The following is a 19,676-nucleotide window of genomic DNA, read 5'->3' on the forward strand; positions in this document are numbered from 1 at the left end:
TGAAAATGCTACTTATGGTATTACTGAGTTGCAGAAGACAAGAGAAGCATTTGAAAAGCATTGCACACTCGAGTTATTTGCCAAGAAAGCCAAAAATGATCTTGATAGTGATCTCATTGTTTCTTGTACCATTTCCAAAAATAGCAAATTGTATGAGACTTTCTACACTTGGTAAAAGTTTAACGATGCCTGTTGTATCAGAAGTGCTCACCACTGTTCTCAAAATGGGTACCAGTACTTTAAAATCAATTCCTCCAATTAGAACTCTGTAGCTCATCAATTTGATGAAATGCACGAAGACATTAAGTACCAATTATGCACAGAGCTACAAAAAAAAACAAAAAAAAACAAACAGAATTTGGGATACAACTGGATGAGTTAATTGTGCTAGACAACGAGGCTAATGGCGTACGCACAATTTATCAAAAATATAAAAGTTTATGAAGATTCTCTTTTGTAAAAAGAGAAAAACAAGTATCAGAGAATCAATCTACAACAAGCTCAAAATGTATATTGAGGACAAAAGTATTCCAATTAGGAACATAATTTCTTGTACAACAGATGGAGCACCATATATGACAGGTCACCATGCTGATATAGTGGCATTATGAAAAAAGAAATTCCAAGTCTGTTCGCAATCCATTGTGTAATTCATCACCAACATCTCACAGATAAAAATCTCAGCCAGTAACTTTTTTCAACCATGATCTTGTAATATCTGTCATCAACCAAATTAAAGTTCATCCATTAAATAGCAAAATATTTTGCTAGTAATACCAAGATAAGAACGAAGAGTTTGAATGCTTGCTTCTTCACACTGAAGTGTGTTGGCTGTCAAAAGGCTGCTGCTTAAAATGTTTCTTTGATGTTTTTTTACACTGTGGTTAAATTTTTGCTCAAAAGTTCCCAAGAGCTTGGGAAACAAGATTAAACTTCTATGTGGAAATGTGCCATACCTTGTTGATCTGTATGACTAAATGAACATTCTAAATATGAAACTGCAGGGTGAGAATTTCAATTTAACCCAGCAAAAAAGTACAGTGTCCATTTTTATCAGAAAATTGGAAATACACAAGCAAAACATTGGGAAAAGAATGTTCTCGCAGTTTCCCCGCATAGAAAGTATGACACTCTCTTTCACAGATGGTGATTTACAAGAGTGATGCTTACAACTGCAGTCATTGAAGGATTTTCAGAACTGATTCAAGGATTTGAACGATCTGAAAATTCCAGATGGGGTAATTAATCCATTTCTTTGCAAGGTGGAAGAACAGGAAGAAAGCTTGCAAGATAAAACTACTCAAATTCAGAATGATGAATGCTTTTCAAAAAAATGTTGGCTTTTGTGGAATGTGGCTACACCATCATACGAAGCTTCCTGGTCTTTGGAGAAGAGCCAACCTACTCTTCATTGATTTCCCATCCTCCGACCTTGTTGAAAGCGGTTTCAGTGCAGTGAACCATATACTCACAAAAGACAGAAACCGCTTGGACATTGTTACATGTGGGGACTTAAGGCTTTTGGTGTCACAACTTAAACCAGATATTTCAACCCTTGCTAAAAACCATCAAGCTCAAAGATCGCATTGATATCGAAGCTGCTGTACAGTGCACAGGTACTGCAAAAACTAGGCTAAAGCAGAATCATTTTTCTCATGTTGGCATATGGTAGACATGTTTTTACACAATGGGGGTGCCAGAAGAGGGGCATTGGCAAGTATGAAAGTGCTTTGGGGGGACATTGGGCTAAAAAAGTTTGGGAAACACTGATTAGGAGAATGGGCAAAGTAGTATTGGATGGAACACATTGTGGAGAAGTGTATGGTCATGTACTTTCATAGAAGGAATAAAGACACAGACTGTTTTCTAAAAGGGGAGCAAATTCAGTAATTGAAGTGCAAGCAGACTTGGGTGCCCTTATGCACGATTCCCTAAATGTTAACTTGCAAGCTGAGTCAGTAGATTTTTTTTTAACAAAAGTAGGCATCTGAATTTAATACCACCATGCAGAGGCATTGACTAAACCCCACCCACATATGCAGTAAAGGCTATCTAAATTGTATACTCAAAACTTAACTAGCTGAGTAAAAAAATAACAAAACCGAAAATGCCGGAAATTCTCAGCATGTTGAGCAACATCTGTGTGGAAGAAGTTAACGATTCGTGTCAATTGCCTTTCGTAACTTTCGATATTTGCTGTTTTAATTTCAGATTTCCATTACCTATAATATTTTCCTTTGATTGCTATTATGAAGTGAAGCTGTTTGAGAATGCTTCTGGCATACAGAGTGACACATTGAATTAAAGATGAACCTCACTTGAGATAAAATTCTTTACTTCAATAGACAATGAAGACCATCAGTCTTAATGGGCCAATAACCTGAAGAGTTTCTCTCCACAGATACTGCCCGACCTGCTGTGTTTCCAGCATGTTCTGTTTCCATCAGAACTTTGCTACTTGGTCAGTGATAATGCTATCAAGCTATTCTTGATGTTGCTCATTGAAGCCCTCCCACCCTCCAAATAGATTCCCTGCCATCGCCGCTTTCAGTGTTCCTTCCAAGGGTTGTTCAAACACACACATGCCAATCAGTGGAGAGAAAGTATAAACTAGATTTAAATTATACAGTTGCCAAAGATGGGAGCTCAACATTCAGGGATATTCAATATTCAGGAGGGATAGACACGAAGGAAGGGGAGGTGGGGTGGCGTTGCTGGTTAAAGATGAGATTAACGCAATAGAAAGGAAGGACATAAGCCGGGAAGATGTGGAATCGATATGGGTAGAGCTGCATAACACTAAAGGGGCAGAAAACGCTGGTGGGAGTTGTGTACAGGCCACCTAACAGTAGTAGTGAGGTCGGAGATGGTATTAAACAGGAAATTAGAAATGTGTGCAATAAAGGAACAGCAGTTATATGGGTGACTTCAATCTACATGTAGATTGGGTGAACCAAATTGGTAAAGGTGCTGAGGAAGAGGATTTCTTGGAATGTATGCGGGGTAGTTTTTTGAACCAACATGTCGAGGAACCAACTGGAGAGCAGGCTATTCTAGACTGGGTTTTGAGCAATGAGGAAGGGTTAATTAGCAATCTTGTCGTGAGAGGCCCCTTGGGTAAGAGTGACCATAATATGGTGGAATTCTTCATTAAGATGGAGAGTGACATAGTTAATCCTGAAACAAAGGTTCTGAACTTAAAGAGGGGTAACTTTGAAGGTATGAGACGTGAATTAGCTAAGATAGACTGGCAAATGACACTTAAAAGATTGACGGTGGATATGCAATGGCAAGCATTTAAAGATTGCATGGATGAACTACAACAATTGTTCATCCCAGTTTGGCAAAAGAATAAATCAAGGAAGGTAGTGCTCCCCTGGCTGACAAGAGAAATTAGGGATAGTATCAATTCCAAAGAAGAAGCATACAAATTAGCCAGAAAAAGTGGCTCACCTGAGGACTGGGAGAAATTCAGAGTTCAGCAGAGGAGGACAAAGGGCTTAATTAGGAAGGGGAAAAAAGATTATGAGAGAAAACTGGCAGGGAACATAAAAACTGACTGTAAAAGCTTTTATAGATATGTAAAAAGGAAAAGACTGGTAAAGACAAATGTATGTCCCCTACAGACAGAAACAGGTGAATTGATTATGGGGAGCAAGGACATGGCAGACCAATTGAATAATTACTTTGGTTCTGTCTTCACTAAGGAGGACATAAATAATCTTCCAGAAATAGTAGGGGATAGAGGGTCCAGTGAGATGGAGGAACTGAGCGAAATACATGTTAGTAGGGAAGTGGTGTTAGGTAAATTGAAAGGATTAAAGGCAGATAAATCTCCAGGGCCAGATGGTCTGCATCCCAGAGTGCTTAAGGAAGTAGCCCAAGAAATAGTGGATGCATTAGTGATAATTTTTCAAAACTCGTTAGATTCTGGACTAGTTCCTGAGGATTGGAGGGTGGCTAATGTAACCCCACTTTTTAAAAAAGGAGAGAGAGAGAAACCGGGGAATTATAGACCGGTTAGCCTACCGTCGGTGGTGGGGAAACTGCTGGAGTCAGTTATTAAAGATGTGATAACAGCACATTTGGAAAGCGGTGAAATCATCGGACAAAGTCAGCATGGATTTGTGAAAGGAAAATCATGTCTGACGAATCTCATAGGATTTTTTGAGGATGTAACTAGTAGGTGGATAGGGGAGAACCAGTGGATGTGGTATATTTGGATTTTCAAAAGGCTTTTGACAAGGTCCCACACAGGAGATTAGTGTGCAAACTTAAAGCACACAGTATTGGGGGTAAGGTATTGATGTGGAGAGAGAATTGGTTAGCAGACAGGAAGCAAGAGTGGAAATAAACGGGACCTTTTCAGAATGGCAGGCAGTGACTAGTGGGGTACCGCAAGGCTCAGTGCTGGGACCCCAGTTGTTTACAATATATATTAATGACTTGGATGAGGGAATTAAATGCAGCATCTCCAAGTTTGCGGATGACACGAAGCTGGGCGGCAGTGTTGGCTGTGAGGAGGATGCCAAGAGGATGCAGGGTGACTTGGATAGGTTGGGTGAGTGGGCAAATTCAGGGCAGATGCAATTTAATGTGGATAAATGTGAAGTTATCCACTTTGGTGGCAAAAATAGGAAAACAGATTATTATCTGAATGGTGGCCGATTAGGAAAAGGGGAGGTGCAACGAGACCTGGGTGTCATTATACACCAGTCATTGAAAGTGGGCATGCAGGTACAGCAGGCGGTGAAAAAGGCGAATGGTATGCTGGCATTTATAGCGAGAGGATTCGAGTACAGGAGCAGGGAGGTACTACTGCAGTTGTACAAGGCCTTGGTGAGACCACACCTGGAGTATTGTGTGCAGTTTTGGTCCCCTAATCTGAGGAAAGACATCCTTGCCATAGAGGGAGTACAAAGAAGGTTCACCAGATTGATTCCTGAGATGGCAGGACTTTCATATGAAGAAAGACTGGATGAACTGGGCTTGTACTTGTTGGAATTTAGAAGATTGAGGGGGGATCTGATTGAAACGTATAAAATCCTAAAGGGATTGGACAGGCTAGATGCAGGAAGATTGTTCCCGATGTTGGGGAAGTCCAGAACGAGGGGTCACAGTTTGAGGATAAAGGGGAAGCCTTTTAGGACCGAGATTAGGAAAAACTTCTTCACACAGAGAGTGGTGAATCTGTGGAATTCTCTGCCACAGGAAACAGTTGAGGCCAGTTCATTGGCTATGTTTAAGAGGGAGTTAGATATGGCCCTTGTGGCTACGGGGATCAGGGGGTATGGAGGGAAGGCTGGTGCAGGGTTCTGAGTTGGATGATCAGCCATGATCATAATAAATGGCGGTGCAGGCTCGAAGGGCCGAATGGCCTACTCCTGCACCTTTTTTCTATGTTTCTATGGTGTGTTTGAATTCACATCTCTGGATTGTTAGTCCAGGCCTTTGGGTTACCAGGTTATGACACAACCACTTCAATACAATCCTCAGCCCTGTAATTATTTTTAAAACTTCCCTGCTTCCTTTCCATAACTTTCCTAAATGGTGCCAACCAGAACTAGATTACTAATCCATTTGTGGCCTAATGAGTATTTTACGAAAGTTCACCATAATCCTCTGTTTTTCCACAAGATCCCAAAAGCTTTACTAAGCATTCTCCAGATATGCAGCGTCACTTTCAAAGATACATTCCTGCTCACCCTTCAGAGCAGGGGTTCCCAACCTTTCTTATGCCATGGACCAATACCATTAAGGAAGGGGTCTGTGGACCTCAGGTTGGGAACCACTGCTTTAGAACCACTCCATTTAATCTTTGGTTGTGATGTGCAAAAGATCTCCTTCAATACTGTTAGCAGATAACACCAGATCTCTCCCTTATTCTACAAGCAGCCTGCTGGAGATGCTCATCAGAAAGACAGCTAGCATCTGAAGGGGGAAAAGGAATCTGCACTGCTTCAGGCTGAAACTATGTCATTGATGCAGACTTTAACCCAAGACATCAACACTTCCTCCTCTCCCATTTCCTCGACCGTTGAGTTCCTCCAGCAGATTGTTTCTTGCTCCAAATTCCTGCTACCATGCTTTTGGTGGCAAAGTAGAAGAGCAATAACAGCAATGCTTGACAGCACCGGTGATTTGGGTTCAATTCCTGCTGCTGTCTACAAGGAGCCTGTACATTCTTCTCGTGATGATGTGAGTCTCCTTTGAGTGCTCCCATTTCCTCCCATGTTCCAAGGATGTACGAGTGAGTAAGGGCTAGCAAGTTGTGGGCATGCTACGTTGGCAGCAGTAGCTTAGCAACACTTGCGGGCTGCCCCCAGCACATCCCCAGACAGCTGGGCATTGACATACGTTCGATGTACATTGACAACTAAAGCTAATCTTTTAATTTGTGTTTAATTTCAGCATCTGTGGTCTAATGCAGTTTGGCAAAATTAATAAGGATAGACACAGCACCTCACACTTCCCAGCATCAAGTTTAAGATTAAACCTGTTTGCCTATTCTGTGAATCTATTTGTCTAATGTGCTTCAAGTTAATGCCGTTCAAACTCATTTTGTGGAATGACTGAAACAGCCGAGCCAGTGTCCAATTCCATTTGAGTTAATTTGCCGTTCACTTCTGTTGCAAGCCATATTGCTTTTCTATAAATCTCAAGGCTACCCAGTCCTGTGTCATTCTCAAAGATTAGTGCTCTTTTTAAAACTAATTTGACTTTTAATCTTTTTCTCTTTCCCGTGCAGTCCATTTATTTTTGTCTGCCCGACATACTCTTTGTGTCCGACTTCTCTGCAAGTTTTACCTTTAAATCTGCATTGGTCTGGTGTATGTGAGCCCTTGCCACAACAGGAACACAATTTGTTCGGCCAGGCCAGTTTCTGTTTTGATGCTGCAATTTTGTTCACGCTCACTTTCATTCCTGACTTCGACTCCAGTGCATCTCTGTCTGCTGTTTACACTGATCCAAGAGCAGTTGAAATCATTGTAAGTGTGAGCAGAGCTTTAGATAGGAGCTCATTTCCAGGTTGGCAGTTGGCCATTTTCAACCACCCCCCCATCCCCCAATCCACAGGAACAGCTCCAGAGAATGTCGAACTTTGAAAAAGGATAACGAGAACATTCCCAAACCTCCTTCAAAACTCTGGAATTAAGACTATCATGACCTTGGCATCTATCAGCTTTCAAACTCAGCAACTGGTCTCATACTGTTGAGTGATTAACACTTCGTGCCTCATTTTCACTGGTCCCTTAGTTCTTCAATAAATCTGCAGGTTTGCAACAATGACCAGAAGGTAATTTCCAGCATCTGCAGAATCACTTATATTTAAGAATAACCAGAAGGTACAAGGCTAACATTTTCTATGCATTTGGAAAGCGTAAACTGAACCCAACAATGATGGAAAAATAAAATATTGCAACATACCAGGGCGAGGGAGACCATTAGATTTTTTGCTCATTGCCATTTAGCTTTCATACTTTTGACTTACATTATTTCTGCTGCTGTATTAAAGAATATAGAACAGAACGGCACAGGAACAGGCCTTTTAACTCACAATTTCTTTCCTGACCACCATTTCTGCATATGCTCTTTATCCCTCCATTTCCTGACCGTTCATGTGCGTATCTTAACTCTTCTTAAACATTGCTAGTATACCTGCTTCCATATCACCCTGGCAACACCTTCCAGCTACCGACCACTATGTAAATATTTGCCTCAAATCTCCTTTAAAATGATCCCTTAAAGCTACACCTCTAGTATTTGACATTTGTTCTCTGGGAAAAGACCATCTACCCTACCCATGTCTCCCATTGTTTTAAATACTTCTATTAGGTCATCAATCCACCTCCGATGCTCCAGAGAAAACAATCCCAGTTTATTTAGTCTCTTCTTATAGTTAATGCTCTCTAATCCAGGCAACATCCTGGCAAATCTCTTCTGCACCCTCTCCAAAGCCCCAACATCCTTCCAGTAATGGGGCAAGCAGAAATACACACAATACTCCAAACATTGAACCATAGAACACTACAGCACAGAAAACAGGCCATTCGGCCCTTCTAGTCTGTGCCAAAACTTTATTCCACTAGTCCCATTGACCTGCACTCAGTTCATAACCCTCCAGACCTCTCCCATCCATGTATCTATCCAATTTATTCTTAAAACTTAAGAGTGACCCCGCATTTACCACGTCAGATGGCAGCCCATTCCACACTCCCACCACTTTGAGTGAAGAAATTCTCCCAGAAATATGGCCAAACCAGTTTTATAGAGCTGCAACTTGCCAACTTTTATAATCAATGTCCCGACCAATGAAGGCAAGTATGACACTGACCTTCTTTACCATCTTATCTACTTATTTGACCCGGCTGGTGGCGTAGAGGCATCAGTGCCGGACTTCAGGACGAAAGGTCCCGAGTTCGAATCCAGCCAGCTCCCCTGTACGCTTTCCATCTGTGCTGGGTTACGAGCTGGTGATCTCTTTGGAAACTCACCCGGCAGAAGGTAATGGCAAACCACTGCCGTAACTTGCCTCATACGCAGTTCCCCACTATGTCAGAGAGGTGTGGAGGGAAATCGTCTGCTAACCGGAGAAATTCCGGATGCGACGTACCTTTCCTTCCCTTTCTACTTATTTATTTAGAGACACAGCGTGGACAGGCCCTTCTGGCACAACGAGCCACACCAACCAACAAACCACTTATTTAACCCCAGCCTAATCAGAGGACAAGTTACAATGACCAATTAACCTACCAACCAGTCGGTCTCTGGACTATGGGAGGAAACTGCAGCACCCGAAGGAAATCCACGTGCTCACGGGGAGAATGTACAAACTCCTCACAGATGGCGCCGGAATTGAGCTCTGTACTCCAACACACCACTGTGCTAACCACTACGCTACCATGGTACGCTCGTGTTGCCACTTTCAGAGAACTATAGACTACCAACCCAAGGTCCCAAGATGCTACCACTTGGGATCATTGGTTGCTGTAAATTACCCTTTAGTGGCAGAATAACCAGAAGGGGAGTCAATGGGAATGTGGAAGAGAGAACAAGTGACAGGGTGGAAGAAGAATTAAGAGGGAAAACGGTTCTTCGTGCCAGGATCTGCAACGGACCAGGATGTCTCCTTCGATATTGCAATAAGCAATGAACTAGACTGGGGCTGCAGGCAGAGACTATTACATATGACTTGACCAACAAAAATCACCTAGTCAACATTAGCAATACTGACAATTGGACCAATACTACAGCACAGTTTGTAGGATCTTGCTGTACACTGCCCCAAAATAGTTTAGCACATCATAGGTCATGAAGGCACGAAAGAAATGCAAGTTCTTTCCCCTTTCTAACAAGGATAATGTGAGGCTGTTATTTGCTAAACTGCTGGGAAAGGGGCTAAATGGGAGGGCGAGCAGTTTACACAAGATGAGTCACACAGCAAACCACATAAAGCACGAGGATGTGAAATAAACATAAGTTAAACAATTGCTTCTCGTATTTACCTTAAATACAACACAAATGCAAGTTATAATGCATAGGAGAAAACAAACATTTAATTATTTTTTTAGATAGTGCAGATACTGGAAATCTAGAGCAATACACACAATGTGCCAAAGGAGCTCAGCAGGCCAGGCAGCCTCTACAGATAGGAATAATTGTTTACTGGAACTAAATCTGAGTTTCTGTGTCCATTTAAAAAAAAAAGTTTGTATAACTAATTAAAGAATTGTCTTTCCACTCTCAAGGTTCTGGGACCAGACAAATACCAGCTATAGTAAGTAACAAGACCTGCATTTCAGAGAATGACCTATCTTTCTTGCTATTGCAACAAAGGCAGTTACTGAACAACTAAACAGGAAATTGCCCAGACCCAGCCTTGTGCACAAATTATGAACAATTAACAGCATTAGTTATTATCAGCAACATGTGGTCAAGTTGGTTATTAACAGACATATTTCATGAACCTAATCACCAACACCCACTTTAAGATTTTTTCCCCCAGGAGCACACACTGCCAATAGCCACAGAGACATTGTTAAAAGGTGTTGCCTCAAAAAGGCAGTATTCCCATCACACAGGACATGCCCTCTTCTCATTGCTACCAAAGAGGACATACAGGAGCCTGAAGACACACACTCAACATTTTAGGAACAGCTTCTTCCCCTCCAACATCAGAATTCTGAATGGACAATGAACTCATCTACACTACCTCACTATTTTTCCCCCTTATTTTGAATTCTTTTTGCACGACTTATTTAACCTATCCATTCTATCCTCTGGCCTTAACAGTCACATACTTACAAATACTGATGACACTATTTCAATGGTAAACCCAACATATCTTCCTCAGGCATGTCAGGCACACTTCCTTATATACTCTCTCAAAGGAGCAGGGCATGGGCAGGGCTTAAATGCTCGATCCTGATTGGCTGGATCCAAATTACCTATTCCTGATTGGTTAGTTTGAATTGGCCTTGTTCTGTTTGGTCGATTTTTTTTTTACACCAAACCCTCTTTAAGAATGTGTGGGGATAGGAGTTGGATTCTGAGTTGTGACTAGAAAATGGCAGAGAGAGAGAGAGAGAGAACATCAAGGAAAGAGCCAAGCTGTTGAAGGAAGTTTCTGGTGAGAGTGGAAGTGAACAAGAGATGGAGGTCGGCAGGAAAGAGGAAGAAAAGAAAGCAGAGGTATGGGATATCAAACTCTGAGGAGTTAGCGGATGATCAAAACAAGACAGCAAAACAATGGAAAGAAGATGAGATTAAAGTAATTATAAAACTAAGCAAGGACGGGGCATCTTTTGGTGATTGGAACCCGATTCGTTTGACGAAGATGCTCAACAAAATTATAGGTGAGGTTAAAGGAGCAAAGATTTTACAAGATGGATTGCTATTAGTGATTTGTCGGGATAGTTCTCAGCAAGGTAAAGTGATAAGATTATGTAAAATAGACGGCAAAGAAGTACAATGCTCAATACTCAACAATAGAAGGTGGACCAGAGGAGTTACTTCGGGGATACCAACAAAAGTTACTATGGATGAGATTAAACAGAACAGAAAAGGAGCAAAAATTATTGAGGCCAAACGTTTGAAAGTTACAAGAAACGGGAAAAAGTGTGATAGTTTATCGGTAATGATTAGCATTGATGAAGAGAGATTGCCGACTAACGTTTACTTAGGGTATATGTGTTATGCAGTTAGAATATATATACCACCGCCTTTAAGATGCTATAAATGTCAGAAATTCAGGCACATTGCAGCGGTCTGCAGAGGAAAACGAAGATGTGGGAGATGCGCTGGAAAACATGAATATGGGAAATGTGAAGCGGGAGCTAGGCTGAAATGCTGCAATTGTGGCAAGGAACACAGCGCAGCTTATCGAGGGTGCACTTATAGCAAGAAGGCGGCTGAGATACAATATGTAAAAGTAACTCAAGGAATCAGTTATGCAGAAGCAGTGAAAGAATTCACTGAAAAAAGGTTGTCAAGCAAACAAATACAGGGAATAATAAACTGCTGAATTGTGAGAGCTGTAATATGAAAAACAAGGATACACTATTAATGAGTAGAAAGGATTTTGTGCTTTTTATGGTGGATGCAATTAATTGTTCAGCGCAAACAAGCAAAAGAACTGAGAAAATTAAAATTATCGTCAAGGAAAAGGAATTTGTTGCAAAGTGAATTACCTACATTCAGATTATAAAATGAAAACATGGAAGCAAATGAAAAAGAACCCTAAGGTCTCAGTAAACAACTGCAGGCTACGATCCAAGAAAAGGAAAACCTGAAAAAGCAGATAGACTTGGAAAAACAAGAAGTTTAAAAGTATAACGTGCAATAATTACTATTCTTTAACAAGATGATTTTAGTCTTACAAGTGATGTAGATGAAATCAATGTAATTGAGGTAATGCAACTACACGAAAACGTGACATAATTAGGGAAGAATAGCAGTTTGCGGCATTATCTAATGAGAGCAATCAGCCTTCAAATATAAAATGCCAATACAAAATGGTGACGCTCAAATTTTAAGGTTACAATAAAATCAATGTTTATTCAGTCTGCAGCTGATACACTGAGGTGAACAGTGGATTTACCCCAGCACAATGGTAGACCATCCACCAGGTGGGACTCTCTTGCGCCTTACTGGTTCAGTTTGAGCAGACTCTACTGGCCCGGGCACACACTCTCCTTTCTTTCCCTGGGCTTCCATTTGGTTTTCAGTTTCGGAGGAACCTGGGCTATTTTCACCTTCCCCAGTTGCGATATCCGGAGTTTTGGGAGGTATTTCCACAATGTCACAGATGCCACTTGTCTTGCCAGCAGGAGGATTTCTCCGTTGCTTTAGATCAGGTGTTTCAGTGGTAGCTGCCTGAAAGATACCACTACTTTTTCCACCTGGCGGGTTCCTTCTTCTAGCCACAGGTTGATTTTGCAATGGTGGCCCAAAGATATTGGATGCAGTTTTGCTTGGACGGGAATGCACTGGTTTGGCATTTTCCTCCAGCCCCAATGAGATACTGGATTCACCACCTGGAGGCTGCATCACCCTGGAACTGCTGCGATCCTTGGAGTCCAGGTCTTGGTTGGTGGTTGTCTTGCTCATGTCTTCCGATCCGCAGATGAGATACCAAACTATTGATAGGTATAATAACCACCAGGTTATTACGTACATTTAGGCTGCTATTGATACAATACCCAAAGGAGTCCTGTAGAGGTTACATCTGATGATGCTATGCCATTGTTACACTTCATGATGTCAGCAAACATCACAATGAACTCAAGACCTGCTTAAGGTGTGTGATTAAAATTATCGTCCGGTCTGCAGAAAAGTATCTTGGTATTAAAGGAATTAGGTGGAAGGAAGTCAAAGAAACGCTGAATGGAGAATCCAGCAGTTCACAGGCAGGGGAGATGGAATCTTAATGGCAACATATTTATCGCAAATGGTCAAGAATGAAAGAAATATGTTTCAGAACTTAAGGAAAATCCTCAGATTTTATGGTTGAAGCCCAGGTTAAATGTGCAGAACTCCAACAACAAATAGATGCACCCGACAAGAACAACTGTGAGTTGGAAAAGAGATTGGAAAATGGAGGAAATTATTACAAGGATACAAAAAGAAAAGGAATTTGTTGCAAAGTGAACTATCTACACTCAGATTATAAAATGAAAACATGGAAGCAAATGAAGAAGAACTCCAAGGTCTCAGTAAACAACTGCAGGCTACGATCCAAGAAAAGGAAAACCTGAAAAAGCAGATAGACTTGGAAAAACAAGAAGTTTAAAAGTATAACTTGTGATAATTACTATTCTTTAACAAGATGATTTTAGTCTTACAAGTGATGTAGATGAAATCAATGTAATTGAGGTAATGCAACTACACGAAAACGTGACATAATTAGGGAAGAATAGCAGTTTGCGGCATTATCTAATAAGCGCAATCAATCTTCAAATGTAAAGTGCCAATACAAAATGGTGACGCTCAAATTTTAAGGTTACAATAAAATCAATGTTTATTCAGTCTGCAGCTGATACACTGAGGTGAACAGTGGATTTACCCCAGCACAATGGTAGACCATCCACCAGGTGGGACTCTCTTGCGCCTTACTGGTTCAGTTTGAGCAGACTCTACTGGCCCAGGCACACACTCTCCTCTCTTTCCCTGGGCTTCCATTTGGTTTTCAGTTTCGGAGGAACCTGGGCTATTTTCACCTTCCCCAGTTGCGATATCCGGAGTTTTGGGAGGTATTTCCACAATGTCAAAGATGCCACTTGCCTTGCCACCAGGAGGATTTCTCCGTTGCTTTCGATCAGGTGTTTCAGTGGTAGCTGCCTGAAAGATACCACTACTTTTTCCACCTGGCGGGTTCCTTCTTCTAGCCACAGGTTGATTTTGCAATGGTGGCCCAAAGATATTGGATGCGGTTTTGCTTGGACGGGAATGCACTGGTTTGGCATTTTCCTCCAGCCCCAATGAGATACTGGATTCACCACCTGGAGGCTGCATCACCCTGGAACTGCTGCGATCCTTGGAGTCCAGGTCTTGGTTGGTGGTTGTCTTGCTCATGTCTTCCGATCCGCAGATGAGATACCAAACTATTGATAGGTATAATAACCACCAGGTTATTACGTACATTTAGGCTGCTATTGATACAATACCCAAAGGAATCCTGTAGAGGTTACATCTGATGATGCTATGCCATTGTTACACTTCATGATGTCAGCAAACATCACAATGAACTCAAGACCTGCTTAAGGTGTGTGATTAAAATTATCGTCCGGTCTGCAGAAAAGTATCTTGGTATTAAAGGAATTAGGTGGAAGGAAGTCAAAGAAACGCTGAATGGAGAATCCAACCGTTCACAGGCAGGGGAGATGGAATCTTAATGGCAACATATTTATCGCAAATGGTCAAGAATGAAAGAAATATGTTTCAGAACTTAAGGAAAATCCTCAGATTTTATGGTTGAAGCCCAGGTTAAATGTGCAGAACTCCAACAACAAATAGATGCACCCGACAAGAACAACTGTGAGTTGGAAAAGAGATTGGAAAATGGAGGAAATTATTACAAGGATACAAAAAGAAAAGGAATTTGTTGCAAAGTGAACTATCTACACTCAGATTATAAAATGAAAACATGGAAGCAAATGAAGAAGAACTCCAAGGTCTCAGTAAACAACTGCAGGCTACGATCCAAGAAAAGGAAAACCTGAAAAAGCAGATAGACTTGGAAAAACAAGAAGTTTAAAAGTATAACGTGCGATAATTACTATTCTTTAACAAGATGATTTTAGTCTTAGAAGTGATGTAGATGAAATCAATGTAATTGAGGTAATGCAACTACATGAAAACATGTGACATAATTAGGGAAGAATAGCAGTTTGCGGCATTATCTAACGAGAGCATTAAACAGTCACGAGGAATTGCAACTACAGAGTGATGCTAATAGAGAACTGCAGGCTGAACTAGATTGTCTAAAGTAGAGAACTCCAGGACATACCTGGTTGGAACACCCCAAGTCTAGCAGGTGGCGGTAATGCACTGAAAACTGGTTGCCAACCGCCATAAAACAAAAAAAGAAGAAGAAAAAGAAGTAGTAAGTGCGGTCTCAGACTGGAGCCATGGTGGCGGCTGGTTTTTGGGCTGGCTGGACTTGCTGAGGAGGCGCTGGAACTGCTGGGGTGTTGTGGGGGACATTCTGTGGGAATATTGACCGATGGCCTGTATAGGTCCGGAATGATATTATACGGTGGGTTTTTTTTGGGGGGGGGTTTGGGGTTTTTTCTTCTCTTTATTGATATGTATGGAAAATTAGTACACTATTATATTACCTGGTTATTTTATATCTAAACTGCACTGTTTATACTAACTTTTTTTTGTGTATTAATATCTCTTGTAAATTTATATTGCAACAGTGTATTAGTGTTTACATGGGTTACCTTTTGTGTACCAATTCAATAAAAAGATTTAAAAAGAAAAGATATTCGTACACGGTTCCTTGCAAACTCTGATAGGATGGCAGGGAGGGAGACTGATGGTGACAACAATAGCACGGAGTGTGGGTGGGGAGAGGGACCAAGAACAGGAAGGTGATGGGTCGGAAGAGAAAGAAAGGAGGTGAGTCTGGTGTAGGTGGATCGGAAAGTAAGGGAAGAGAAGTTGAGGAGAAGGGCCCAAGGGCAAAATTGCTAAACGTAGTGGTAAGATTTGAGGGGGAAGGGGGAGTAAAGAAAATAGATCCGCTTAAGCTAACAAAAATCATCAGAGGAAAAGTAGGGGAAGTGAGCCATGCGAGAATTTTAGGAGATGGAAACCTGCTGATAGGATGTAAAACCGAAGAGCAGATGGAGAAAGCAATGAAGGTGGCTAATGTTGGGAAAGTCGAAGTGTCCAGGGTTGTAAGATGTCAATGGTTGCAAGGGGGTGATCTACCGGGTTCCCCTCAGTGTTAATATGAAGGAGCTTGTGGAGAACTCGAGGGTGAGGAATAGTTCAGTGAAGAGTGTGAAAAGAATGACAAGGGGAGCAGAGAAAAGGGAGACTGAAACTGTTCTGGTAGAATTTGAGGATAAGGTGGCTCCAAAGGAGTTATACTTTGGATTTCTAAGATACAATGTAAGAGAATGTATACCAAAACCTATGAGGTGTTTCAATTACCAGGAGTTTGGGCATGTAGCCAAAGTGTGCAAAGGAAAGAGATGTGCAAGGTGTGGTGGGGAACATGAATACGGAAAATGTGGAGAGGGAGTGAGACCAAAGTGCTGTAATTGTGGAGGTAACCATAGTGTAGCGTACTGGGGATGTGAAGTGTTGAAAAAAGAGGTGGAGGTGCAGCAGATGAGGTTGAAGGAAAAAGTCTCATATGCTGAGGCAGTCAAGTTGGCAGGACAGAAGAAAATGAATGAGGGAGGACGTAGCAAAGAGCAAGCGGCAGCTCAAGAAAGGCAAGATAAGAAGAATGCATGGATAGAGAAGAAGAAATTGGTGACCTTTATAGCAGGAGTGGTAAACGCAACTTATGAGATCAAATCTAAAACTGAAAGGATTCAGATTATTGTGAAAGCTGCAGAGCACCATTTGGGTTTGATAGGATTAAAATGGGAAGAAGTAAATGATGAACTCAGAGTACAGTCAAGTCAAGAGACAGTATGTGTGGGTTGATATTACTAATAATGCTACTTCTTCAATGGAATGCAAGAAGCCTAATTGCTAATGGACAAGATTTCAAGCAGTTTATAGCGAGTAGGAGAGAAAAGCCAGATGTTGTGTGTATCCGGACCTGGTTAAAACCTAATTTAGATTTTGTTTTATATGGTTATGAGGCAGTAAGGCAAGACAGGAGAGAGCGGGGAGGAGGATGTGCAACTTATGTAAAGCAAGGTATTCCTTATAGACTACTAGGTGTAGGAAGTGAACAAGAGAATGTGGTAGTAAAAGTATGGGCTGAAAGGAAAGAGTTGGTGATTGTGAATTATTATAATCCATGCAAAAGACTAGAGTTAAACAAGTTTGAGGAGATAGAAGGGCAGAATAGTAGTAACATTGTTTGGTGTGGTGATTTTAATGGACATAATGTATTATGGAGGAGTGACAGAACAGACATCAATGGTCAGGTAATAGAGGAGTTGCTAGATGAGAAGTATTTAGTGTGCCTAAATGATGGCAGTAGTACTAGAATTGATGTTAATACAGGTAAAGAACCTGTGCTTGATCTTACATTAGTATCAAACTCCATTGCATCAGTGTGTGATTGGTTAGTGTACCAAGAAGGAACTGTAGGGAGTGATCATTACCCAATCTGGTGCAAGATAAATATTTCTGCCTCATTGGTCACAGAGAATACAGATGGGAAATGGATCCTTGAGAAAGCTAATTGGGAGAAATTTCTGGAAAAAAGTGATAGATATCTAAGTCAGGTCAGTGATGGAATGGACTTAGAAACACTTGACAGCATATTAAAACAAGGTATAATATCAGCTGCATTAGAATCCATTCCTAAAAGTAAAAGTAAAGGAAGAGCAAAGAAGAGAATAATACCATGGTGGGATGATAATTGTAAGGAAGCAGTGAGAAATAGAAATAAGGCACTTAAACTGGTTAAAAGAACTCATAACTTCCAACATATGATTCAGTACAAACAAGCTCAGGCAGTAGTAAGGAGGACAATAAGACATGCTAAAAGGACACTGGAGACAGTATTGTGATTCAATCGGAAACACAACTCAAGTAGAAGAGGTGTGGGGGATGATAAAAAGGATGGGAAGGGACAGGAGAGAGTGGAGGTACCCAGTTCTGGTTGATGGAAATGTGACTGCAGTAACAAATAAGGAAAAGGCAGAGCTGTTGGCAAACACTTTTGTTATGGTACATAGTTCCGATAATTTGAGAAGGGAAGAAGAGGTAGAGAGAACAAAAGCTGAAAATATGGAGGCTTTATGTAGGAAAACTAACCTTGATGGTGTGCAAGATGTCCCTTTCAGCATGGGAGAATTAAGAAAGGCACTAGATAAAACAGGAAAGACTGCGCCAGGTAAAGATGAAATGTTATAGTATGATAAAACACTTGAGTGAAGGAAGTCTGGAGAAACTACTGCTTCTGTATAACAAAGTCTGGGATGAAGGGAGAGTACCAGGGAGCTGGAAAGAGGCAATAATTATTCCAATAAGGAAACCTGGGAAAGATGCCAGCAGGCCAGAAAACTACAGGCCAATTGCCTTGATGTCACATGTATATAAACTTATGGAACGTATGATAAATGAGAGGATAGTGTACTTCTCGGAAAGTAGAGGTATGCTGGTTACGTATCAAAGCGGGTTCAGGAAAAGAAGGAATACTATGGATCCAGTGTTGTATCTAGAGGACGAAATAAGAAAAGCTCAAGTAAATAAAGAGACAGAGGTTGCAGTTTTTTTGATGTTGAGAAAGCTTATGATGTGTTATGGAAAGAGGGGCTCCTAATCAAGCTACATTTAATGGGAATTGGGGGGAGGGGCAATGTTCAATTGGGTTAAGGACTTTTTAAACGGGAGAACTATTCAGGTGAAGATAGGATCAGAGCTATCAAGCCAGTATGTTGTAGAAAACGGGACGCCTCAGGGGAGTGTAGTGAGTCCAACTTTATTCTCCATTTTGATAAATGATATATTCGTAAGTATTCCAGCAGAAGTGGGGAGGTCATTGTTTGCAGATGACGGGGCTTTGTGGAAAAGAGGGAGAAATATTGAACATAAAGTTACAAAAATGCAAGATGGAATTAATCAAGTTGAAGAGTGGGGGACAAAGTGGGGTGTTAAATTTTCAGTGGAGAAGACAAAAACTGTGTTCTTTACAAGGAAAACGCTCTGGGGACTTAATTTGAATCTGTATGGGAGTAACCTGGAGAGAGTTGAAAGTTTTCGGTTTTTGGGAGTGCACTTTGACTTGAGATTAACATGGAGAAAATATGTTAGATATGTAGTTACTAAATGTAAAAATGTGGTAACTGTCAGGAGGTGTCTTGCTGGATTGGAATGGGTGCTGATTTTGCATCACTTAAGTATATTTATGTAGCATTAATAAGATCAAGATTAGCTTATGGAAGTATTGTATATGGGTCAGCAGCAAAGTCTGTGCTAGCAGAACTGGATATGGTGCAAGCTCGGGCTCTAAGGATGTGCTTGGGAGTGGTTAGAACTTCCCCAGTGTGTGCACTCCAAGTTGAAGCAAATGAAATGCCATTGGGGCTGCGGCGTAAACAGCTGGAGGCCAATTACTGGATTAATTTAAGGAGGCATGGTGATAGCCATCCTACAAAAAGGGTGTTGCAGACATGCTGGGAGAAGGAGAAGACACAAAAAGAAAGTTTTGGCTGGACAGGAGAGCAAACAGCAAAAGATATGGGTGTATATGACGAAGAGTTTTGTCCAAGTGTGGTGTGGCCTGTCAGACCTTTTTGGGTATTAGAAAATCCCTCTGTAGATTTGGAATTGCTTAAGATTAAACGCAGTAATAAAATGGCTGATATACTCAGTGACTATCATAGTTATAGGGAATGTAAATATAAAGCCATACAGATTTTTACAGATGGATCAAAGGATCCAGAAACAGATGCAACAGACTCTCTCACGGTGGTGTCTGAAAAGAGGATGCTGTCTAAGTTGCATGCCATCTTGGTCAATGTCTCCCATCC

At 41.2% G+C, this 19,676-nt stretch overlaps 2 protein-coding genes across 2 annotated transcripts; both read right to left on the bottom strand.

Annotated features, from left to right (window-relative positions):
* Window positions 1-12,096: 12,096 nt before the first annotated feature.
* Window positions 12,097-12,609, bottom strand: LOC134340761 (jupiter microtubule associated homolog 2-like). The gene has a single exon (XM_063038245.1). The coding sequence runs from the start codon at window positions 12,607-12,609 to the stop codon at window positions 12,097-12,099; it is 513 nt and encodes a 170-aa protein (XP_062894315.1).
* A 951-nt stretch (window positions 12,610-13,560) lies between these two features.
* LOC134340759 (jupiter microtubule associated homolog 2-like) lies at window positions 13,561-14,073 on the bottom strand. Its single transcript, XM_063038243.1, has one exon. It carries the CDS (start codon window positions 14,071-14,073, stop codon window positions 13,561-13,563), a length of 513 nt encoding a protein of 170 aa, XP_062894313.1.
* Window positions 14,074-19,676: the final 5,603 nt, after the last annotated feature.

The sequence above is a fragment of the Mobula hypostoma genome, chromosome X2 (assembly GCF_963921235.1).
Source record: "Mobula hypostoma chromosome X2, sMobHyp1.1, whole genome shotgun sequence".
Lineage (NCBI taxonomy): Eukaryota > Metazoa > Chordata > Chondrichthyes > Myliobatiformes > Myliobatidae > Mobula > Mobula hypostoma.

Coding starts and splice junctions, on each gene's coding strand:
- LOC134340761 (XM_063038245.1), bottom strand. CDS start 12,609: ATGAGCAAGACAACCACCAACCAAGACCTGGACTCCAAGGATCGCAGC.
- LOC134340759 (XM_063038243.1), bottom strand. CDS start 14,073: ATGAGCAAGACAACCACCAACCAAGACCTGGACTCCAAGGATCGCAGC.